This window comes from Amia ocellicauda, chromosome 2, assembly GCF_036373705.1.
Source record: "Amia ocellicauda isolate fAmiCal2 chromosome 2, fAmiCal2.hap1, whole genome shotgun sequence".
In the NCBI taxonomy this organism is placed as follows: domain Eukaryota; kingdom Metazoa; phylum Chordata; class Actinopteri; order Amiiformes; family Amiidae; genus Amia; species Amia ocellicauda.
In genome coordinates this window covers 62,398,083-62,423,790 of record NC_089851.1, presented here as the reverse complement: position 1 = coordinate 62,423,790, position 25,708 = coordinate 62,398,083, and the positions used below count along the sequence as shown (strand labels likewise).

Below are 25,708 nucleotides of genomic sequence, written 5' to 3'. Positions count from 1 at the left end.
TCACTGTAATACAGTAACATTAACATATTTGCCTGTATAGAGATATTATAAGAACATAAGAACATAAGAAAGTTTACAATTTCCATTTGTGTCCCCGGGTGTGTGTGTCCCTGCTGATCTGGAAAAGCTCCTCTGGTTTGATGTGGTCGATGCCTTTCATGATTTTGAAGACTTGAATCAAGTCCTCACGTAGTCTCCTCTGTTCCAGGGTGAAAAGATTCAGTTCCTCAGTCTCTCAGTAGGACATTCCCTTCAGACCTGGAATAAGTCTGGTTGCTCTCCTCTGAACTGCCTCTAGAGCAGCGATATCTTTCTTGAAGTGTGGAGCCCAGAACTGTCCACAGTATCCAGATGAGCTCTAACTAGTGCATTGTACAGTCTGAACATTACTGCCCTTGTTTTAAATTCTACACTTTTGACAATATACCCTAGCATTCTGTTTGCCTTTTTTATTGCTTCCCACATTGTTTGGATGGAGAAAATGAGGAGTCCACATAGACTCCTAGGTCTTTCTCATGCGTTACTTCATCTAGTTCTATTCCTCCCATAGTGTAATTATAGTGGACATTTTTTTTACCTGTATGTAATACCTTGCACTTGTCAACATTGAATTTCATCTGCCAGGTGTCGGCCCACAACTGAATATTATCTAAGTCCCTTTGAATAGCCTGTGCTGCCGAGATTGTATCTGCTGAGCCACCTATTTTAGTATCATCCGCCAATTTGACAAGTTTGCTAACTATCCCAGAGTCCAGATCATTAATATAGATTAGAAAAAGCACAGGCCCTAGTACTGATCCCTGTGGAACTCCACTAACAACCTCACTCCAGTTAGAAGCGACTCCTCTAATCGACACCCTCTGTTTCCAATACATCAACCAGTTCATAATCCATCTACTTACATTACCCTGAATACCTACAGCTTCCAATTTGAGGATCAGTCTTTGGTGTGGAACCTTATCAAAAGCTTTCTTTTGCATGATTTATTGGTATAGAACTTCTGACATATGTGTGACAATAGGTAGCTTTACATACATCACCAACCTGTTAGTCAGAATTGCTGCAACTACATTATTTTCAACTGCCAGCATTTCTAATGACCTGATACATTTTGGGTTAAGGTCACAAGTTCTTGGTCAGAGGTGGCTTAACCTGGTTGGGAAAATGCGCCCCTATTCTGGTTGGTTACTCCAGGTAGCTGACGCACTGCGTTGACAATGCAAGGATGTGATGCGTAATTTGCCGGCATTCGTTTTCCTGCTATATTCACACAGTCCCATTGCCAATAAAATGCTGGCATTTAGACTAGGACCTGAGGTGGAGAATTTACGGCTTCACACAAACCTTGCCGGCAACAAAATGCCACCAAATGCATTTAAAAAGTAAGTTTTCTGCTCACTTCTCCAAAAAAACACCAAAAAACTACTGAACTTTATTTCTGTGAACATTTGCTCTTCAGATCGACAGCCTGGAAGTCAGAGCGGCTCACTGAAGCACAATCAACCGATCTGTTGATTAGTCCATCAGGCTATCAATCAGCCAGTCAGTCAATGCCATCACTGTCTGTTGACCTGCTTTTACTGCTTATCTTGGAAGGGGGCTGTTTCATTCTCCAGTTGTTAAAATCTGTACATGTACAAGCAAAATAAATCAATGTGAGCAAAACAAGGAATGGAGCTGCTACCATTTTAACCGTAAATACAATAACCAGACTCTGAAAACATCCCTGTAAAGGCAGAGTCTATGCAGCGCCGTATTGTGTAATTTAGATGTGAGGAACCTGGTGAAATATGGATGAAGGACACTGCACCACAAGGTCAGAAAATAATACATGATGACTTTCAATTAGGCTCTACATCTAGGTGTTTGTGTCGGTGTCACAATGGCGTCAAAGCAGGATTGGGATATACATGTTTCTCCTGGAGGTTATAACTGCATGTTGCCTGGAACATATTTTTCTTCCAGTTTTCTATTTCTGCCTTTACTGATACTCTCTGATGATGCTATGGTGTTGTGCATAAAAACAGCTTTTCTATGCAAGCTCCTAATTGCAGGGAATTCAGTTGAAATGCAGTGCAGTCCTTTTCTACATTTATATTAAGAGATACAGATATATTATCATCATCAACCTGTATCGATCCACTGTGGGATGAAGGCCTCCCCACTTGCTTCGATCTATAGCTTTTCTTTTCAAAATGTATTATTTAATCTTCCCATCTTCTGTGTAGTCTTCTGGGTCTTTTCTCACCTCTTGGGATCCATTCAACAGCTTCCATTGTCCATCCTTGATCTGCTCTTCTCACAGTGTGTCCGGCCCATCGCCATTTTAACACTTTCACTCTGTCAAAGATGTCACATATTTTGGTTTGTTCTCGGAACCATTCATTTATTTTTCCATCTCTCCTTGTTATTCCAAGCAGACATCTTTCCATGCTTCTGTGTTTTATGCCTGCAGTTTCCAGAACATTTCTGCATTTAGTGACCAGATTTCACAGTTATAAGTGAGCGCTGCTAGTATGCACTGATCAAATACTGTCCTCCTCAGGCAAGTGCGTAGATTTCCTTTCAGTTTCTTCTGAATCTTCTCCCATTTCCACTCTTTCTTTATGTCGTTCATATCTCCGTCTGTGCTGATTTGATCTCCAAGGTTTCTGAAGGTGGACATGAGAATTATAATACGACTCCATGATTTAGTTGTTCGTAAAGGATGCGCATCTTTAAATGTCAAGAGACCTGCCACAGCCTGTTTTCCTTTAATAGCGATATTTTCTGAGACCGCGCAGCTCATTCACACTCTGTTTTTTTGGCATTTGGAAATCGATTCGCCTTGCAGCGCTTATTTAAACTAGTTATGTAACCGGACTGGAATTAAAGCTGGAATATAAAAAGGAAAAGATGGTTTTGAAATCCAAGAACAAAACATCAGCACTTTGTGAGTAATTACTCTTGTTTCCTTTCCAAGCTTTGTATGTTCACACCTGTTCATATTCCTCACACCTCGTTGAACTGACTGAATTATAATTTTTCTTTTCTGCCTTTCTCTCTGCTGCTTGCCTTGACAGTTTGCTGTGCCTTCTTGGTACCGATCCAAATAGACCCTGTTGTTTTTTGCTTTTTATCTGCTCAACCTGCTAATTTTACCTGAGAGGATTTCAATCAGCATTATAATCATCTGATGAATGCAGGAGGCAGACACACTATGTTTCCCTGACTTTCTGAAAGCAGTTCTCCATTTGCAGTCAGTTCTAATAAACGCCAGCCTGCTTCATCTCTTGAGCTTCGTATTTTACATTTAACTATCGGCACTGCAGACACCAGTATAAGTATTCTGGACAGTAGCGGGAACTAAATGTCTGAATGAATGGTTCTGATGTTCTGTTGCTTTGCGTACCAGCCAAGAAACGTCCATCGACTTAATTTCATTCACAAGTGAAAATCTGACCTCTTATAAAAGCTATTTTTTATTATTATAGAATAGTGATATAGATACTATCAACGAGCAATTTAAAATGACAGAATCTACTGCCGACCAATTGTAGAAATCAGCAGCTACACTTGTTTTGGCAAAGATACTTTCACTCCTTGCTCCTCTACAGTACAGTTGCCAGCCTTCTTTTCTTTTTGTTTCATAGCGCTTTACCATTTGTAATAACACGTGAGCTCTCTGAGTTGTTTGCCACACTCCCTGGTGTGCCTGCATTTGCCCCCACAGAACTACCCCTCAGTAGTGGCAGTGGCGCGTTGTGTTTTGCTCAGGAGTCGCAGCACGTCTCATCCAGCTGTCATTCTGTCAGGCTGGTGTCTGTTCACTCTATCAGCAGCTATATATTTATTTATTTGTGAAGAAGTCAATCAATTATTTAGAGCAGTGTAGATACAAGAGACAACAGCCCTACAGCAAGAACTACTTATGCTGCTGACAGTCAACAGAGTATTCAAATAACTTCTAACTTTTTCCCTCAAGTCTTAAGTAGCAAATGACAGTAAAGAGGCTGTGGCAGTTCATTACAATATATTAATTGTGGTGATTGTGGCACTAATCCTTAAATGCAGATTTTAAAGAGTTGATAAAGGATTTAACATGTGTTGCACATGTTACTTTATAAATAATTTATAAACAAATCTGTTAGTGTAGTAATACAGTCATAGAGTGAGTATATGAGTTAATAACATGCAGTTGATTGTTACTTGTAAGTTAATACCTGGTAATTAATAATCTATTAACACATTATTAAGGGAATTAATACTGTTGTTAATGATTCAGATTTTAAAGTATTTATACATGTAATTTTCAGGCACTATTCTAATTCTTTCCGGATTTACGAATGATTAAGGATGTTTGTTTATTGGTTACTTAATGTGCTTACAGCTTATCTGCTCACTCGGAATGGCTGCAATAAAAGGCCCCTGTAAATTGTCAATTAAAGAAAAGGCAAAATCTCATTAACCACATTCAAACTGGTGGTCTTACTCTGGAGATAATAATTTGCCAGCTTTGCAAAATCCGAACCACATTTGGCAGAGCAAATGGGAAAAACCTGATTAGTGATGAGTGTGAATTCAATAAATACAGCCTAAAGTTACATTATCAATTACACGAACGACGTTGCTGGCGTCCCACTAATGGAAGTTATCATATGAGGGTGCCAACTGATTTCACGCAGGATGTGCTCTTCCTCCTTTGTTCCATTCATGTGTCTCACAGTGTTGTACAGCATTGTGTATAATTTGTGTGTAGATATGGCAGATAAGCACACAACAGGATAGTACTTGTGTCATAATTACAGGATGAATTCAAGGCAAAGATTCAGAAGCTACCTAAGGCAGATCTCTCTCCATTGCAGGAGTGTGACATCTGCGGCTGTATGGTGTAACATTAAAGCTCAAATTTAAGTGGTGGTGTTTGTTTCTTCAGCAGAAAATGTTGAGGGGAAACAGAGTGAAAATGCAGTTCCACACTGGAGATTCAGTTATGTTGTAGACCAAGAGGATGTTTAATAAAAAAGCACTAACAAAAAGGTTCAAAGGAATCAGAGTCCAGCTTCACATAAAGACACACATTACCAAAGCTCTGTGTTGCGACAATCAGTGTCTTCTGTTAGCTATTGGTGATCCTTGAATTCAATAAACTGTTTTTATTTATTCATAGTTTTTTTGTACTATTTTTCTTTTCTTCAGTCACAGCCACCTCCGGGGTGTTTACAATGGGCAGCCCGTGCTCTGCAACAGCCACAGACATGTATTTATTGATGTAATTTGAAGCCACACATTTCCAAAAGCACCCCAAGCAGGCTGTTATTGATGAATTATATGTGACCATAAGGTGTACTATTAGAACGTGTTCTCTCTTCTGCCGTTGCATTGGGGGAAAAAAACATATATAATTCATCAAAGCCATTCTGCTCCAGGCCCTTTATACATGTTGTATAAAACACGAAAAGGTATCGGGGATAGCAGTCATATATGTGTGTATGTAGGTGATTATATGTATATATATGTATTATAGAACAAAGGCGATTTACCATGAGTTCTGTACTTTAAATCAGAGCAGGAAACCTTGAATATCAGAGGTTTCCAACTGTTGTAATGTCTCGGCCAGAAGCAAACACTAGCATCTGAATCTCAACACCTGTATTATGAAAACCTTATTAGCCACGAAGGCTCAACCCGCAGCAACTAACACAAAGTTAGTGTACAAGTGTTGCCTTATTTACTCTATTGACCCGTTTCCTGAAATTACTCCTCTCTTGGTGTAAGGGAAACTAATAAATACTATCCGGGTATTCTGGTATTCTACCTGGTTTATCCTCGCTCAGTGATGGCTGTGTCAAGCCACTCATCTCCCCAGTAGCTCTGTTTCCAATAAAAGCTGCCTTTATATGCTTTTATTTTTATAGCATGCAGAGATCAATATAAATCTGTTTTCATTTTTTACGAGAGTGGGGGAGAATGTAAACTTCCTGAGCAGAATGGATTTTTTCGCCATCACACTTTTTTCGTCATCAGCAACTGCAAGCAGATCTCTACAGAAACCGTTGTGACCTAATTTGCCAGAGTCTGAGCTCCCTGAATGCCCGTGTTATTATCTCCATGATTAGTTGGCTCCCATGGTTTTCAGCGTGCTTCTCCTGGGAACCAGACACTGGGTCAGGACTGGATATCCCCGTAATGTAATCGCTAAATCAGTGTGTCTATAATACCCATCTCTCTGTGTATAGTATATATCTGTCTTTGGTTCTGTCTGTTTTACTGTCTGCTTATCTCACTGTCTCTGTTACTGTCCATCAGTCCTCTGTAGTACATAATCTGCTAATAAATAAATATAATAATATATATATATATATATATATATATATATATATATATATATATATATATATATTATGTTACCCCCAAGAGAACATCGGTAGTGGTAAATACTATCTATTACCCAGCATGCATTGCAGTGTGTGATCTTCCTGCTTGATCCCAGGTCTCTTCTTGAATAGTGGCTCTTATTGTGGCTGCTGCCCAGGTAGTTGCAAACGCACCCGTCTTGTAATTAATACTGCGAGTAAATGTTTCTAGGCTACCGCCACAAGAAAGTCTTAATTGCCTCTCTGATTGGTTAAGCTATGGTTGAGAGACTGGAAGAACCTGAAGACACCTAAGCTGCGATGTTGGGAGTAAGATCTGTTTTAATGAGCTTCCTAATGCGCGACTGCTGCAACGGTGCTCCTACTGTTGGCATGCGACTAATGATGTCTGCAGTTCCATTCAATTAAGAAGGAATGAGGTCACTCAAGGCAAAGTACTTTAAAAGGCTGAGCTGGTTCACCTCATATATTTCCTGAGCGTTATAATTTACTTTTATTTTGCATTAATGAAGACGATGCAGGTACAATATTCCTCCAGTGTCTTTTAGTCAGTGCTATTAACTAATGTATTATTTCTGAAGTGAATGTCTCAAATGTAAGAAAGGTGTTTCATCTAAAATTACAAAAGTAGTATAGTGTTGTCTTTTCTTTTTTTTGCTTTTAGCGTCTAACCAATTAAAATCCACAGTCAAGTTCTGAGTCATTTGCTAATTGTCCTTAAAGCAATCTGGGCCTTAGTTTAATTAACTACGTTATGTATGCGATAATGCGAAAGAAAATCTGTGTGTATGTTTGTATTATGTTTCTATAGCAGTGTTTGACTTTAAGTGAGCACGTGAACTCGTTAATACAAATTATCCACTCTGCCTCTAATGAATGTAATTTGTTTTGATTTCATTGCCACTACATGCGGTTCCCTCAAACCCATTTTGCTGATGACCTTCACACAATCTTGCAACACTGGCAAATGTGGAAATTAACTTTTTTGTTTTGTTTTGCTTTGCATTAAGACACACATGAAATGTCATGGCCAACCAACACAATAAACAACACAACTGTTTGTCACTGTAAGGATAACTGCTACAACCAGTTGGAAAAATGTGGCGTTTTTGACTTCATGGGTTTATTTTGAGGAACACTGGAAGAACAAGACTCTTTGAAATGGTCAACATTTCATTTCAAGGCTTTCTGATTGAATGTTAGCGCCAGAAATTATTCTTTGATCCATGTTGAAAGGGAGAGACTGATGTTAGTTATGGGGGATTACGACGCAGAAATAAAGCTGCACCAAGATTTTATTTAATCCCACACAGGATGGCAATTGAAGTTAAAATCCGTTGAAATATACCCCCCTTGAACAATAACAATTACAACAAAAAGAGCGATGCTTGTATGCCCTGACAAGTTATATGACACCAGTGTGATTTTATATGTGCCACAAATTCTCTTTCTAGTGGACGGGTAGCTTGGAAAAAGCTGCAATGCTGTTTCGGAACTGTTGCTGGATAAACGAGGCGATTCGAAGCATTCCTATCTGCTTAAACAGAGTTGAAGTCTGGCCATTGACCATTTCTATCCTTTCAGTGATATAATATATAAGAACATAAGAAAGTTTACAAATGAGAGGAAGCCATTTGACCCATTGTGCTCGTTTGGTGTCCATTAATAACTAAGTGATCCAAGGATCCTATCCAGTCTGTTTTTACATGTTCCCAAATTGTTGCTTCAGCCACATCGCTGGGTAGTTTATTCCAGATTGTGACGCCTCTCTGTGTGAAGAAGTGTCTCCTGTTTTCTGTCTTGAATGCCTTGAAGCACAATTTCCATTTGTGTCCGCGGGTGCGTGTGTCCCTGCTGATCTGGAAAAGCTCCTCTGGTTTGATGTGGTCGATGCCTTTCATGATTTTGAAGACTTGGATCAAGTCCCCACGTAGTCTCCTCTGTTCCAGGGTGAAAAGGTTCAGGTCCCCCAGTCTCTCAGTAGGACATTCCCTTCAGACCTGGAATAAGTCTGGTTGCTCTCCTCTGAACTGCCTCTAGAGCAGCGAGATCTTTCTTGAAGTGTGGATCCCAGAACTGTCCACAGTATCCAGATGAGCTCTAACTAGTGCATTGTACAGTCTGAACATCACTGCTCTTGTTCTCAATTCTACACTTTTGACAATATACCCTAACATTGTGTTTGCCTGTTTTATTGTTTCCCACATTGTTTGGATGGAGAAAGTGAGGAGTCCACATAGACTCCTAGGTCTTTCTTATGCGTTACTTAATCTAGTTCTATTCCTCCCATAGTGTAATTATAGTGGACATTTTTATTATCTGCATGTAAAAACACTGCAGTCTGTGATTGGCTGGTCTGCTTATTAATTGGCATGTGTGATAGATGAACGCCAGTGTAATGCTGTGTGCGTGTAAAGATGTGCGTGTGTTTAAATCAAAGAAAGGAAACATTATTATGGTGTTGCGGTGGATTTAAAAATGACAATGTAAGATAATGACTTTAGCCCACGAACTGAGCTGCTTTTCATGTCTTCATGTCTTTGTGGAAGGAGACTTATCAGAAGCCATTTCCCTTCCTTGCTGGTGGCTATTACCCTTGAATGTGTTGTCATTTCCAGATTGTCCTTGAGTAACCCTCATTTGCATCATGTCTTCCAGGAGCTCGTGGGGAGCAACCCGCCGCAGAGGAACTGGAAGGGAATTGCAATCGCCCTGCTTGTTATTCTGGTCATCTGCTCCCTGATCGTCACCTCTGTCATTCTGCTGACACCAGGTACTGTAATGAAGTCGTAATAAAGGTGCCTGCTTCCTTTCATCGTCTTTTCTTTTTCTACATGCTTGGTTATCTCTCTCTCTCACGCACACACACTCACACACAATTATGCTGCTGTGATATAGTGATAGAGAATGCACATGGAAGAGACAGCATAGACAAATGCCCAAGTGCGAAAGCAGTGTGTGAATATCTAATCTCTAAACGCCTGCCTCCAGTGCCATACGTTGTTACACAGGGTCATAACTGCAAACGCATGTTCTATATAAATAATATTTTGTCGGCTTGTTTGTGAATTTTCAGAGATTCATCTTTTTCTAATTGCCCTATTATGATGCAGGCGTGCTCTAACGTTCGCCCGTATCTTAAATACCAGACGGAGAATAATAGCTCCACATTTTCATGTTGATTAATTTGAGCCACCTTTCCAAGGGCATATGGTCTACAACAGCAGGCTGCCACCTCCAGTCTTCTGCATTTGTTTGTCTTTCATGCTACTGTAATAACATCAGCTGAGCATTGGAGTATAATTAAAACATTCTCCACAGAAGTATTTTCCTTTCACGCTAAATATTTACATTTCTACCTGTCATCGCAAGCAAAACTAGCATTTTCCCAAGTTTGTGGATTAAGGGTTTTAGTACAGTGATAATTAATCAATTATGTTGGTTTCTTATGGAGATTTATCATCATCTAAAGACTCCTTTGTTCATTATTTCATGGTTACATTACATTACATTATTTGTCATTTAGCAAATGCTGTTATCCAGGGCGAATTACATTTGTACCCATTTATACAGCTGGGCATTTTACTGGAGCAATCTAAGTGAAGTACCTTGCTCAAGGATAAAACAGCACTGCCCACCCAGGATTTTAACCCACAACCTTCCAATTATGAGTTCAGAGCCCTAACCACTACTCCCCAGTGTTGCATTTTGTCATTATTTACCTGAAGTGCTTTAATCCTCTACGACCCTTAGTTGATGCATTTCTAACATGTTCTTGCTCTCTTCTTTGGTCACACATTTCAATTATTCTTTGTCCTTTTCTGGGGGCTATACATTCACCTGTTCTCCTGCTCACACTGGGGTCAGGGTGGGGTCTTGGTTTTCTAAAGTGGTTTCTGAGCAAAAGCCTTGTTCAGCACAGCCAGACACACTTCCATTGTGGGAAGTAACAGTGGAACAAAGTGCAACACTTGTTAAATGAAAAAGGAACCTATTTCCAAATTTTTACATAAAAGAGATACAAGAAATGGTTGTTAATGTTAATGTTAATGTTGTAGTAGTGGTTTTTAAACATGTCATAGATATGTAGTAATAATGTTATAACATTAGCAGTGTAATAAAACACATTATTAAGATGTATAGAGACATTATAACAATCTAGTATGAACACTTTGAAATAGAACACTTAGAATTTTAGCCACTTGATAATTCTCATTGTTTTGGAGGGGGGATGGGTGGATTTTTCCCATGGTCACATTAAAAGAGTACTTTACTTAAAACCACTGAACATATTGTTTCTTAATCAGATTCATTAAATTACATTTTGTATTACTTTAAAAGCTTCTTAAACAATATTCTGGAAAATGTAAAGAATGGATGTGATGTTCTTTAATTAAGGACTTGATTAACAATTAGTTCCATTAGGAGATTAAGTTGTTTCCTTGTGTTCCGTCTGATTCAGATTCTTGTCTGTGGGTGGGTCTTGTCTGGGTGGGTCTCGGGATTTCAAACCCAGACATAACCCTCATCAAGACAAGTGCTTTCATACAAATAAATTGACTAAAAAGAACAAGAAAAATGTCTTGATGCTGTCACTCACAGTACTGTTTGCAAGTTTAATGATTTGACAGGTATTTCTACTCACTTTACCACCCTATTTCTAAACAGAGTCTCAGTTGCATTTGTTGCTGTTTTCTATACACTCTAATGTCAAACGCTATTAAGAAACCCAACAGTTTGAAAGTCTCTGCTGTTTTTATCCATGTTTGATGTACAACCACTGTAATAGGAATACATTATGGTATGCCCAGCAGTCAAATATCAATGAGGTGCAGCTCCCCAAGACAACGCCATCACATAATTAAAGACAGGGTTAAACCACACTCTGAGTTACATTCCCAATCAAAATGTCATGCTTGGTATACCTCAAGTAAATAACACATGCTTTAACACACTTCATCAGAGTAGATGTACAACCACTGCTCTTCTTGACCGTCACAGAATCTGTCCAAGAGCGTTTTATTTTGTTCCCTTTTCTGTTAATACCTCCATTCGATTGCTAGGAGGATTGTGTCCAGACTTCTTAAAGTGAAAAGCAAACCCTATTCCTCCAGAAAGTACAGATGAAGTGGCCGAGTAGTTTGCTCAAAGGGGCTGTCAAGCTGGCTCAGAATAAGGTGGCTACGCTGTGTGAGGCTGCTCGACTCCTGTTCACGTGATGTGCCCCACACAGGAGAGAAAAGGAGTGTATGAGCGACACGTCTTAATTTCAAGTCTTCTCAGCAAAGTATGTCTCATTTTAAAGACGAAGCTTTCTGATAAACAGAAAACAAAGGCTGCACAAAGTCAATCGCCTATTACCAGATGAAAATGATTGACCAGCTTTTTACATCTATATATTTAAATTACAAATACATTAATAAAATGTTTTCACCAAGAATATTGATCATCTTATGTCACCACGATAGATATAGCCGTTGTACTTCAGTTCGCCTGCTAATGAATTGATGAGGGAGCACACCAATGCCACAGCCAGAAATAGCATCTAACGACAGGAAAAGATCAACGTCTAATTACAGTGCTTCAGTCAGTCAAGTTCGATGCGATCTGTGTTTGGAAGCCATTATATTACATTCATATCTTTTCTTGATTGATGAAAGATGCAGCTGCAGAAAGAAGAGATTGACCTGCAGTGGAAATCAGGCTTTGGTAGAGCACAATTTTGTGTGTCTGCTTGCAGGTTGAAACAGCTTTCCATGACCCCCTGAGCCAAAACGACAGAGCGATGGAGATGTGACTCACACTCGGGGTAGAAACAGATGCGATGCAAATGCCAGTTCATCGTTCCCTTTAATCTCCTGATATGAGGCATTCTCCCCGTCCTGCTGGTGTTAAAAATGTACTTACAATGACATTACACCACCCACAACTAAGCAGGAGTTTGAAAAAAACATATTGTGGAGTATTGACAGAAGCCAACATATGACCTCTGCTGTAAACATCCATTAACAGACACATTGGGAACATGTGGACGCAAATGGCCATTTGCCAAGGTGAAAGGCAATTCTTCAACTGAGTCTCGGGGCTGCAGATGGAAACAAGGCATTAATTCACTTGGTAATTAAATTGCGTGTTAAGTTCGATGCCGTGGTACAGCCAGTGACTGACTACAACAGCTGCTTTCAGAATGGATTGCAGATCGATTGGATAGAATTTTAATATGTACAGCCTGGATAAATCTCCTGTGAAATGCAAGAGGAATAAACCAGCAACGGAGAGTGTTAGAGAAATGTAAGCCTGAGGAAAAAGCGACATGCGGCCTCTTAAACTGGACACAAGAACACTCAATTGAGCAGGTCTGTTGCCATTCACTCAGCCAGACCCGCATCATACAGAACTTGCTAGAAGTGGGCTGTGACTTCACTAAACTCTGAGACTTCCATAGTTGTTCTTCTGTTCTCAGTGGACTCTTCCCATACTCTTCACTGAGCTTTCTCCATTCTTCTTCCACCATGCCTGTCTACCATCTTTGTGTTATACATGTAGTCTGTGCCGGGTGTCATTCCGGTTCATTCCAGTGCAGTGCACTCAGTTTCTGTCCTCTCTTTTATTCCTACAATCTTGGGTTCAGATAAGAGAAGGCTGGGTTGTGTTCAGGTCCCTTTATTCTTGAGTGAAGAAACTGTTCCTCACTGTGTTAAAGAGAATTGTTGTTTTGCAAGTGGAGAACTAAGTCTAACTAACTTTTCCAAAGTTGGGGGGTAAACCCTGGTTGAAAATACACCCAATTTGGGAATCCGGGATGTTTTGTATGCCACCGCTGTTCAATTATTCTGTGACACAGATCTCTGACTCTGATTGGTTTGCATTTTGCCTAAGCTGGCATTCCATGTGGGTGGCACGGTGGTTCTGTGGTTGGGGCTGCTGCCTCTCAGCTCCTGGGACCCGGGTCGGTGACACACTTCGGTGTCTGTCTGTGTGGAGTTTGCACGTTATCCCTGTGGCCGCATGGGTTGTCACCAGCTGGTCTGTTTTTCCTTCCACATCCCAAAGCAGTGCTGTTCAGGTTGTGTAATGGAGTGTGTGTGACACTAGACAAACTGTGGTCTCTAGGACCTTGGGGGAAATGCGTAACAGCACCTATCGTGGCTCTCCCACACAAGGGTCTAGAGACAAAATGGCGGCCAGAATCCCAACACAGGCAAACAGGTGTGGCTCCTTAGTCAGGGGCTGGGGATATAGAGGGAGAGTCTCTGTTGGAGGGAAGAAGAAGAGAGTGAATACCAGACTTCAGTTGCGGACTCAGGAGTCATTACTTCACAGGTTGATTTCTGTAGTCGTGTGTGGCCCTGCGATGGTGGTGACCCGTCCAGGTAGGACCAAACCCCACACCCTGTATCTGCAGGGCTAGGCTGGAGGTCACCACGATGCTGTACTGGATGAGCAGTTGTTGACATCAGATGGATAGATGGATGGATGGATAGAACTGTGTGCTCGATCTACTGTGTGACAAGATACACAGCAGTGCTTTGCCTGTGTCCTTGCTTCCTCTAGAGGGGGGAAAAGTGAGCTGGAGGCATTCGTTCAGACCATTAGTTTGATAAGTTATCTCTTTGTGCTCAGAGCCACCATTATCCAGTGACATCCCCGAGCACTGACTGCATGTGTACTCACTGGAGTTTCACACTTTTTTAATACGGGTCATTAATTTTAAATATATGAATTAAAGATGTGTTTTGGGAAATGCAAGAATTATTCTAAGAAAGCAGAAGACTTTGTGAGACATCTCAAGTGGAAAAATATCCAATATCCCCCTCCATCCCTTTTGTCAACCAGCTGTGATGCTTTCATTAGATTACAAGACCGCAGACTTCAGGATCGTAAACCAAAAACGTATTCATTGGCGAAAGAAAATTATTAAAATTCACAGCCTGGAGGCTTTTGTCCAAGAACATGATAGTTCCATATTTTCAACTAAGTTCATTTTACAAAATATTATTTGTATAACAATATATAGTCCAGTGCTGATTGCACTCAACTGAATAAAAAAATAAATGAATTAAACAGTGCTTTTATTTTCATATGTTTTAAGGACAAGAGCATTGTAAAATAGGAAATTTGATTATTCATAAACTTGGCTTTAATATATATATGTATATATATGTTTTACCATGGAATCTCCAATTTTGTTTCCCCCTTTGTGACACAGGAGAGACACATGCCTCCTCTCACACACTATCTCAAGGACATCCGTAATTTTTTCACTGTGACCCCACACTGGCCAAGGCCCATCTTGCACCCCAATCAGATAGTTTGATGAGTTGTGCAGTGGATCGACAAGTCACAAGGATCTGGGAGGCTGTGGCAGCCAAACCAGGCTGTGGAATCTGACTTTTGTGAAATAACGTTCTGAGATCATTCAACTTCTAGCAAACAAATGAGCCAAATGTGTTGAATGGACTCTGTGGTCTCTGAAGCAAGTGCCTTGCATGTGCCTAAAATACAAATAAAGGTGTCTGGCCACACAACAAGGCTGCATAATTGTAAGCCATGAGCCATTATCTTCTTTCAAAAGGCAGTTTATAAATGCTGGGAGAGATAATGTGATCAATCCCACCTCTTGCCTAGAGAGATGGTGAAACTTGAAAGAAAAGAACTGAATGAAACACAGGCAGCTTTTGATGCCCAACCCTATGGACGAAATTGAAATGATTTGGATATCATCCTACTAACCCTGGAAAATCCATCTTTAGGACTGAAGCTCAAAAGATGGAGATGGATCTGCGAGTCTCATGGCCTGAGTCTACCTGAAGGAGAAATCCATGAGTCCTCGAAGCACAAGTGCTAATTTTTTACTGTCATGGTCAATTAGGTTTCTCAGCTCCTGTGGTGCTGAAGGAGTCTTGCTTATTTAAAAAAAAACAGAGCATTGTCTTTCTAAAGATATCTTTGAACCCTAGAGGCATCTACACAAGAGAGGAAAAGGGGAGGAGTCATTAAAAACAGCTTCAGTGAGGGAAAAAGTATTTGATCCCCTGCTGATTTTGTACGTTTGCCCACTGACAAAGAAATGATCAGTCTATAATTTTAATGGTAGGTGTATTTTAACAGTGAGAGACAGAATAACAACAAAATAATCCAGAAAAACGCATTTCAAAAAAGTTATAAATTGATTTGCATGTTAATGAGGGAAATAAGTATTTGATCCCCTATCAATCAGCAAGAATTCTGGCTCCCAGGTGTCTTTTATACAGGTAACGAGCTGAGATTAGGAGCACTCTCTTAAAGGGAGAGCTTCTAATCTCAGCTCGTTACCTGTATAAAAGACACCTGTCCACAGAAGCAATCAATCAATCAGATTCCAAACTCTCCACCATGGCCAAGACCAAAGAGCTGTCCAAGGATGTCAGGGACAAGATTGTAGACCTACACAAGGCTGGAATGGGCTACAAGACCATCACCAAGCAGCTTGGTGAGAAGGTGACAACAGTTGGTGCGATTATTCGCAAATGGAAGAAACACAAAACAACCGTCAATCTCCCTCGGTCTGGGGCTCCATGCAAGATCTCACCTTGTGGAGTTTCAATGATCATGAGAACGGTGAGGAATCAGCCCAGAACTACACGGGAGGATCTTGTTAATGATCTCAAGGCAGCTGGGACCATAGTCACCAAGAAAACAATTGGTAACACACTACGCCGTGAAGGACTGAAATCCTGCAGCGCCCGCAAGGCCCCCCTGCTCAAGAAAGCACATGTACAGGCCCATCTGAAGTTTGCCAATCAACATCTGAATGATTCAGAGGAGAACTGGGTGAAAGTGTTGTGGTCAGATGAGACCAAAATCAAGTTCTTTGGCATCAACTAAACTCGCCGTGTTTGGAGGAGGAGGAATGACCCCAAGAACACCATCCCCACTGTCAAACATGGAGGTGGAAACATTATGCTTTGGGGGTGTTTTTCCTGCTAAGGGGACAGGACAACTGCACCGCATCAAAGGGACGATGGACGGGGCCATGTACCGTCAAATTTTGGGTGAGAACCTCCTTCCCTCAGCCAGGGCATTGAAAATGGGTCGTGGATGGGTATTCCAGCATGACAATGACCCAAAACACACAGCCAAGGCAACAAAGGAGTGGCTCAAGAAGAAGCACATTAAGGTCCTGGAGTGGCCTAGCCAGTCTCCAGACCTTAATCCCATAGAAAATCTGTGGAGGGAGCTGAAGGTTCGAGTTGCCAAACGTCAGCCTCGAAACCTTAATGACTTGGAGAGGATCTGCAAAGAGGAGTGGGACAAAATCCCTCCTGAGATGTGTGCATACCTGGTGGCCAACTACAAGAAACGTCTGACCTCTGTACTAAGTCGAAGGGGTCAAATACTTATTTCCCTCATTAACATGCAAATCAATTTATAACTTTTTTGAAATGCGTTTTTCTGGATTTTTTTGTTGTTATTCTGTCTCTCACTGTTAAAATACACCTACCATTAAAATTACAGACTGATCATTTCTTTGTCAGTGGGCAAACGTACAAAATCAGCAGGGGATCAAATACTTTTTTACTTTACTGTATTGTCAAAAGTGAGATTTTAATCATGATCCAGGGCAAGTTAGACCCATTACAGTTTGCCTATAGGGCTAGGAGGGGGGTGGAAGATGCTACCAGCATCTAATGTTGAAGCATTTAGACAGGAACAAGAATCATGCCTAACAACTTTTTATTGATTTTTCTTCTGCCTTTAATTGTATACAGCCACTTGTCCTTGCACATAGGCTTATTTCTATGTTTGATATATATTTTAACATTGTATGTTGGCTAATTGATGTTTTAACTGACAGATTTCAGAGAGTTCGAGTGAATAGCACCCTGTCAAATAAGCTTTTATCTTCTACAGGATCTCCACAGGACTCTGTACTCTCTCCACATTTATTTGTTTTATATACAAATGACTGTCAGAGCATTCAGAAGACAAGGCATGTTATTAAATGTGAGGATGATTCTGTAATCGTGAGCATTTTAAATGGTGAGGAGAATAGCCATGGTGTAGTGGTAGATTAATTTGTAAGATGGTGTGACCAGTCCTTCCTTCATCTCAATATTTCTAAAGCTAAAGAAATGGTCTTAGATTTCCATAGGAGCCAAGGCCTTCATCCCTTGTGCCTACTCTCATTAAAGGCGTGCCAGTAGAAGTAGTGCAACAGTACAAATACGTAGGGACCTTCCTTGATTTTGAGGTTAATACTGATTTCATTTTTTAAGAAGGGTAACCAAAGACTGTTCTTTTTAAGGAAATTAAGAAGTTTTAGTGTGGACAAGACTGTCATGAAATTGTTTTATTCTTCCTTTATTGAGTCTATTCTGACCTTTTCAGTGATTTGCTGGTTTGGTAACTTAAGTGTCAAGAACAAAAAAAAGAACAAATTGGTTCAGGAAATCGTGTCCCTTCAGCTATTGAGTTTATTAACAAACTCAGCTGAATTACACGTATTGTGTGTCTTTGGTTACATGTATCAATCGATTGTGGATTACGGCACCATTTATCCATCCATCCATCCATCCATTTTCAAAACTGCTTATCCTGGCAAGGGTCGAGGGACTATTTATCTGATTGTATTTATATTAATGCTTTATGATGGTCATGCTGATTCTGATGTTATCTGTTATTTATTGATTGATTGTTGTATTGTCCAATTACATTTTTATGTGTTTGAATATGCATGGTGTTTTAATGTTTTTAATGCTTTTTCTTTTTTTTTATTGCTAACTGTTTGCAAAACAAATTGCCTGGGACATTAAAGGAATTTGAATTGGATCAGATTTGGAAATGTAATGAAGTTGAACTATTCCAACTATGTATGACTCAAGAGAGTTGGCGAAGTTTCGAGTGCACGCCCGGAAGAGGAGATTAGTGGAGACAAATGAGGATGAAAGATAGGCGATGCTACTTGACAAAGGAAAGTGTAAATGGACCAAGTCTCGAAATCACCACGTTTCACATTAGGCGAGTCAGTGGGGTCCTAATAGAGACCACTGGTGCTACAGCCAGGAGTTAATACCATACGATGTCAGTTTCCCATTTCTCATGAGCTGACCTGTATCTGCCTGTTGTTTCTGAATCTTGATTCCCCCACAATGGCAACGCTCATCCAGGTTCCTTTCTGTCCAGTTGTCTCGCAGTGCAAGATCAAACGTGCTCACTTTGTCTCGACAGGTGAGGATGACAGCCTGGCTTCGAAGGGGAAGGTGACGGTAGAGGACGTCCTCAGCAGGGACTTCCATGTCCATGATCCCGAGGCCAAGTGGATCAGCAGTGAGTTCAATGTCTTGTTTTGCGCTGTAGACTATCACAGGCACCAGTATGTGTTTGATGATCGCAGGGGGGCTATAGGGGCTATATAATGTCATACCATTTTAGCAGGGGTCAGGGCGTACTTGAGTCAGTGACTCTTGGATAAGACTTCATATCCCCCACATCAGGGGACCCAGTCTCTTCCTGAACCAGATGTACTGCACCGAGGTGTGCCTGAGACCAAGCAGGGGAAAAATGGGATTGTCACATGTCAACCCTTCAATCACTTGCCTCACAAAAAGGGTTCAAATGAACTGATTGGCACTTGGTACATTTCAATAGGTTGCATTCTCCGTGCCTGGTCAATTGAAGCTGCGTTGGTCATGGATAGAACTATGTAGCGGAAATAAAGAACATTCAACCTTCACTAGGAGCAAGCTGCTTCCTCCATATAACCCCACATATCTGACAGATAAGATGTAGTCTTAAAAAGCAGAAGTGTGAAGTAGAAGGTTTAAAGAAAAGTGATGTTGCAAATATCAGGAACTCGCCTATTACTAATATCAGCAGGAAATTAAAGGGGTTGTTGGTCAATGAATCCCTCACTGACAAGTCTTACCCTGAATCTTTTCAATGGCTCTCCTAAGCATGACCATTTTAAATAAAGAGACGGTGCCCATCCCCAGAAGGAAAGGGCTCGAAAGCAAGACACCTCACAGATGTGTAAAGCCTGATCATTAATCGACGGCTCAGATGTTCTGCGCTATCGCTGTGTAATCTCTCAGGAGATGAATAGGTGTCTGCCACACGATCATTACACTGCAGTGTGTGTTAATTTGCATGCTTAACAAGACACTCAAAACCTGTGCACGTACCGCAGCTCAACAACACCCATTCGGCGCAGAAATAATTTCCGTCCTCCTTGCCGTTTTGCACAGACAGGGACTGAACATAATGGAAAACAAGATGCTCTCCATGGTCAAGCAGCACTGGGAATAGCTGTTTTGCTTTATTTTTGGGACACAAAATTAGCATGTAATGCCATTAAACAGGTAGCAGAAATATACCCCCTCATTCTTCTTTTACACATTGTGCATCAGATAAATGGCCATTTCCTCATACTTCCTCATACAGACCTTTATGAATTGTGAATTAACTTTCCCCCTGTTATGATCAGTTTCCCCGTTACTTTTTGGACACTTGCTACACACACCTGGGACTCCCTGCTGGAGTAAAAGGGGGCATCAGCTTCTCTATGGTCTTAGTCATATTCGGTTTTTATACAGTGTTTTCAGCAACCGAGGGGGCTAATAAGAACTTCTCACTTCTCCAGTGCGCTGTCATGAAATAAAAAATAAATAATCCACAGCACGGAGGAAAAAAGCACTGAGCATTTCTCTTGAGGAATGAGGGCTTTCATCCTGCTTGACATTTATTATCGTTTCTATTATTACTACCTCTTTCTCCGTACGGCCTCCATTGACTGATTTGAAGCAGAGAACGGAGGACAGGTTGTCAGTGAGATGGTAATGCGGGCGGCGGGGGCTCTAGGTTGTGTATAGCAGCAGACCGAGACTCCTCCAGTAGAGCTACACTATGAGTCAATATTGTTCCCACAAGGAAGAGCATCTTTGGCTTTGTTTGTGTGCTTTCTTTTAAGATTGCACAGAGCGCCAAAGCAGCTAGTCTGTGTCAATTTAATCCCGTCACCGAGCTACTTCTGCGTAAGTAAGCGTGACGAAAACAAGGAGTACTCAAAGTAGCTTTTTTCTAGTATCGTGACACTCTTTTCTGCCGGGGATCCAGGCAGTATTGTCGGGAGTCCGTGTCTGTTCCTGACGCACTTCCCGCAGTGAGACTCGCGCCACATTCCCCTGCACCCCTACCGAGGCACACTTGACTGAAGAGGTCCAGCTAACGGTGAGATGTGACGATGCGTCCTACTGTCACAGAAACCCATATTCCCAAAGGAAAGGCAGCAGGGGTTTCCATTACTGGTTTGTGTGGCAGAAGGATTTGCAATTATTCTCGACTTGTCTTTTCCTCTCCAGTTGACTTTAATTACTAGTCTCAAACCCGAGCCCCCTGTCTTGATGCCTTCTTCTTGGTACTAATACCACCAATATTGTTGTATTAGGAATATTGTCCTACATTCATTATTTTAGACGCTGCCTTTTTCTGAGCTGCTTGCATTTGCCTCCATTTTCACAGCTATGTTTCTGTCAAACCAGATCTCCTTCAGTCGGAGCGCTGCCTGACAGAAGTCTACTTTATCCTCGCTATGAGGCAGTTTGTCACGGCTGTTTCATCTCGGAGTTTACATGCTTACTGCAGCCGATCCAGTGCCATGTTGCTCTCCGAGATCTGCCACAGCAAAGTAGCCTCCAGCCTGAATAGCAGAAGATCTGTAAGTTGTCCTTCATTAGAAGCTGAGACGGGGCCGGATCAATCTGCGGTGTTGAAGTCGACCAGTTGGCTCCCCCTAGTGTCTCGGCTTTGAGAGACTCCTGCACTGTGGTGGTCTTTAATGGGTGGGATGCTCCTGCCCTTCAGAGGATCAGATTGCGACAGTTTGTTAGTGGGATTCAATCATTTATGTACTGAATTAAGATTAATTAAATTGCACAGCCCTGTAAAAAGGAAGAAACCAAACAAACAATGCATAGGCAAATCATTTAAAGTTAACACATTATTTTTTATTTGCAAGAGGCACACGCACTGCTGCTACTACTAATAATAATATGAACCATTATATTCATGATAATACTGACACATTTCCAATGAAAGATGAGATTGAAAAAGATTGAAAAAGATTAGCACCAGGCACAGAACATAGAATTAAAATATATTCAGTCTATATTCCCTTCTGCAAATCAGAGCAAGTACTCCTCTCACTGTTCTTGTGTCTGATTTGGATTGGCTGATAGGAGACCCAAGCAATAGCCTGGCTGTTATTTCCAGAGAATATTTTATATTTTATGAGATATGCATGGGATTGCACTTGCACACACTGAAGTCTCCTCGATTGCGAAAAGCAGTTCGTACAGCGCTGTGATTTCTCGGAGGGAGATCTTCACAAGGTTTAAACTTGTTTTCTGATACGCAGCCCTCAGTCCACTACACCGGCGCCGAGACTCGGTCCGATATGACTGCCCACTTTTATTGCATGTGAAATGTGCACATCGACCCAGAAATTAACATACACCCTCTCACCAGTTATCAGTGATATTGAAATCTGCGGTGGTATGCAGAATGTCTGTATTGGAAGAAAAATGAAATCCCAAATTTCTGACAGGTGGTACCAAAATAGCATGGTGAATACAAAGCATCAGGTTATTCTTGTTTTAATTAGCATATTAACCACAGTTTTCTGTGTGCAGTAATTAGAGGGACACTGTTGAGTGTGGTGGGAGACGAACGTTCACAATGGGAGCAAAGGAGGGTGCAGAGTCAACACTGTCACGCTGAGCTGGGGCGTTGAGAGTGCGACGTGGAGGATGAGAGATGGGGGGAAGCAGATTTTCTCCCGAACGAAAGAAAGATCTCCTCAATGATGAAACAACACAGTCTGAAAATAGCCCAGCTCAATGGTTATCTGCGATTTCAGAGTCATATATCATTCCGGGGAACAGGGTCAGCCGGCGGAATAGAGATTGACACGCTTGGATTGATGTTATGATGGATGTAAAGTGTGTGTGTGTGCGAGTGTGTGTGTGTGTGTGTGTGTGTGTATGTGTACATGTGTGCGCGTGTGTGCGTGTGTGTGTGCGTGTGTGTGTGTGTGTGTGTTACAGCGAACTGCAGATTCCTTGTCAGTGAGGCAAGGTGTACATGAGGGATCTTTCTAATTTCTTCAGCAAAACGGGACTTCGTTTTGATGCCTCGTTATTTTTAATTGGATTTTGTTTTCTGTTACAATATCTCCACCTCTTATCTCGAGGTCATAGACATACCACAGATGAAACACGGTTTTGTTATATTTGGTTTTTAACTCATGCTATGATGGAAAAGCATGTCAGAGGGAATTTATGTTTGCTGCTTCATTAGAAATTACATTTTCTGCAGGTGCTTTTTGAAAACCAAAAGGATGCTTTTACACACACACACACACACACACACACATATATATATATATATATATATATATATATATATATATATATATATATATATATATGTTCTGATTAAGCTTGAATCGTAAAACCTTAAAAACACAAATTCATCCATCTACTTTATTTAGTAGCCACACAAGAAACACAACTTAAGTCCAAGTTAAGTGGTGTGACGTGGCTCCCTGGGCACAACTCTCAAGATGTGTCTGGCTGTTTAAAGACCAAAGAGCCTTGTGGTAGAAAAATGGAATAACTAACTGCTGGGAGACTTCGCTGCATTTTGCATAACCAAGCAAATACAGACTACCGACATTAATAAGCAATTGGACTAATTAAGGATTTGGCCTGGGGACATATTTTTCTGCAAATTAACAGGAAGAATATTCTAGCTGAGATACTCTATCCAGACTGAGATACTCGGCTATTAATAGTGGGGGATATTTTATTAACTTGATTTCTCATGGTGTGAATTCTCACTTGGATCCCGTATTTAAAATGCTGGTTAGGCACTCTTATAATCCTCTGTTTTAAAAAACTAATTATTGCTTCACATGTGCCTCCATAGAAGACATGTTTTGTTTTGTTTATTTAAATTAAAACCTATATGAAGGAGTTCTTACTAAGATTATGCTTTTTTTTGCGTTTTGGGCTCGACTGAGCTTGGAGTGAGACAATATTAAAATAGGAAAATAGTAACTAACAAAAAACAAAGAAGCTATATTAATATTAAACTTTTTCAGCGAGGTTTTACTAATGCTTGTTTGAGCTGCTGTCTTTGCAGTCCCTATAGCCTTCACTGGCATTCATTTCCTTCACTTCAAAAGCTGTGCAACTACAACTCAGCTGCAACTCAACTACAACTCTACTCACAGGGCTGAAGGTCTACTTATATAGGTAGCTGGAAGAAGCTCCCCTTACGAGGCCCCGCCCACATGTCTAAAGCTGAACCCACTCGCTTAATATGCGCGGACTCTGGAAACATATCGAGTGCTGTCCACTAAGGCTTTATTTCTCATCTTTTGCGCACTTTGATTTGTGTTCAGACCTAGCTGCCAGCGACCTAATTAAACCGTCCATTGAGCTCAGCATGTGCCTAAATCAGAACTTTGTCATGATTTTAAAATTAAAACGAGAGCGGGCACTTGAATCTGCCAGTGTTTCATCCGCTAAGCCATTTGAAAAACAAAATGAAAGCACCTTATTAGTCCAATTAGCGTGTCAATTAAGTCCAAGTGCCGAGTTGGAACAAAAGCCAGCGGGATGTTGTGCCCAACGGACCGTCTATGAAACGCACCGCTGTAGCCCAGAGCTCCTGTTCAGAAAAAAAAAAAAACGTTGCCTGTAGTTTATTTTGAAGTATAACGTGGTCATGTTGTGTTCCTCTGGATCTCTGCTTGGCCTATATGAGAATGCCAATAGTGTCATGCGGTTGAAAAATGCAGTGCCTTTCTCATTGACCCAGTTCTCCAGCACTTAATGAGTCACTGCCTTCCGGGATTTGCGGCAACTGACGGATCTGCGGCTCTCCCCTCGCGTCTTATTTTAGGAATTCGGTGCGGCCTCGTAATGAGAAGCTCACAGTGAAATTGCCAGAGAGCGTGCTCTTTGAAATCATGGCCCGTAAGGCTGTGTTTCTGAGACATGACTTTGTGATGGGAAACAAGTCAAGCCTGGGTAAAGAATGCTTCAGCCTCTGCTTGCGTTTTTTTTTATGTTTGTTTGATTATAGGATTGAATAGGGATGACTTATGCATGACTTATTCTTAAAAGTGTCTCTGATTCATATGGAGATTGCTGTTTGTTTAACTCTTATGGAAAGCTTTGGCCAGAGGGCTTGATTGATTTGAACCACATGAATTCCGCGGAAGGTTTTCGTGCGCATATTTGAGGTCGTGTGCATGAATTGCGAACCTGTGATGCTCTGTTCTCAACCTCAAGGATGAAGTCAAGCAAACTGGTCTTTGGTGGAGAAGGTATTATTCCTAATGCTTGCTGTACTACATGCTTCACAGTGCTTTCCTTAATGACCCTGCTAATCCAATCCTGTGAAAGAAAAAATACTTAATGGCTTTCTTTTGACTTCATAATAGCATTATGAGCCCATAATTCCCATAACCATAAAAGTTAGTCGCATCACTTCAAGGAAGGCAGCCCCCATGTGCAAATTGAATGTGATGGGAGCAGGAAAGTGCTTTAAAAGGCAGTTCGTTGTTTTGCTCGTATCAAAAGCTATTGTGCAATTTGTACATTAAAAACATAAGAACACACAACTTGTTCTCTGATTGGGGGGGTGAGAGGAGAGATTTCATTGGCTGTAGGAGTATCATCCAGAAGAACTCGGTGTCGGCTGCTCGTATCTGAATCGTGCAGCGAGTCGTTTAGAAACCGGATGCGCAAGTCGGATATGTGCCTCTTGTTTCGAAGCACTTTCCCTTGTCGGCCTTTCCCTCCACTATCGTTCAGTTTCTCGATAAGCGTTCTCATTCCAGCTAATGCACTCCTATAATGCTCATGCTGATGTGTTTCTTACCCATTACATTCATCCATGGGGTTGATTTGATGGCCTGGGAATTGTCCTCAGTCTGTATCGTGGCGGCACGAGACTGATAGGACATATTCCGTGCAGCAGTTTAATAAAACATTCGGCTCCAGTGGTCCTGTAATGTGCTGTAGTGCAGACAATGCAGAGTTTCCTTTCCTTTTGATACCCCTGTGTTCGATACATTTATAGAAACGCTACTGTTCCCTCGTTTGCGTTAAGCCTTCACCTGGTGCGTGGGCTCTGGACTATTATGAATCACAGTCCAGAAATTCCCTCATGTAATAATAATAAAGGAGATGAATGCCTCAGCGTTGCCATTTTCAGCATCATTTACACAGAACAGCAGGCATACGGCGCGGTACAGTGTTGAGAAATGAGATGCAGGAATGACCTTGATCAGCGCCGGCGAT

General features: G+C 41.1%; 1 protein-coding gene across 1 annotated transcript in view; it reads left to right on the top strand.

The window, feature by feature from the left end:
• Positions 1-25,708, top strand: part of dpp6a (dipeptidyl-peptidase 6a) — a 131,795-nt gene that overhangs the window by 37,561 nt on the left and 68,526 nt on the right. Inside the window, exons 2-3 of the mRNA XM_066688218.1 lie at positions 9,015-9,129; positions 18,567-18,665. Coding sequence (XP_066544315.1) covers positions 9,015-9,129; positions 18,567-18,665 — 214 coding nt within the window. The remainder of the gene's footprint in view (positions 1-9,014; positions 9,130-18,566; positions 18,666-25,708) is intronic.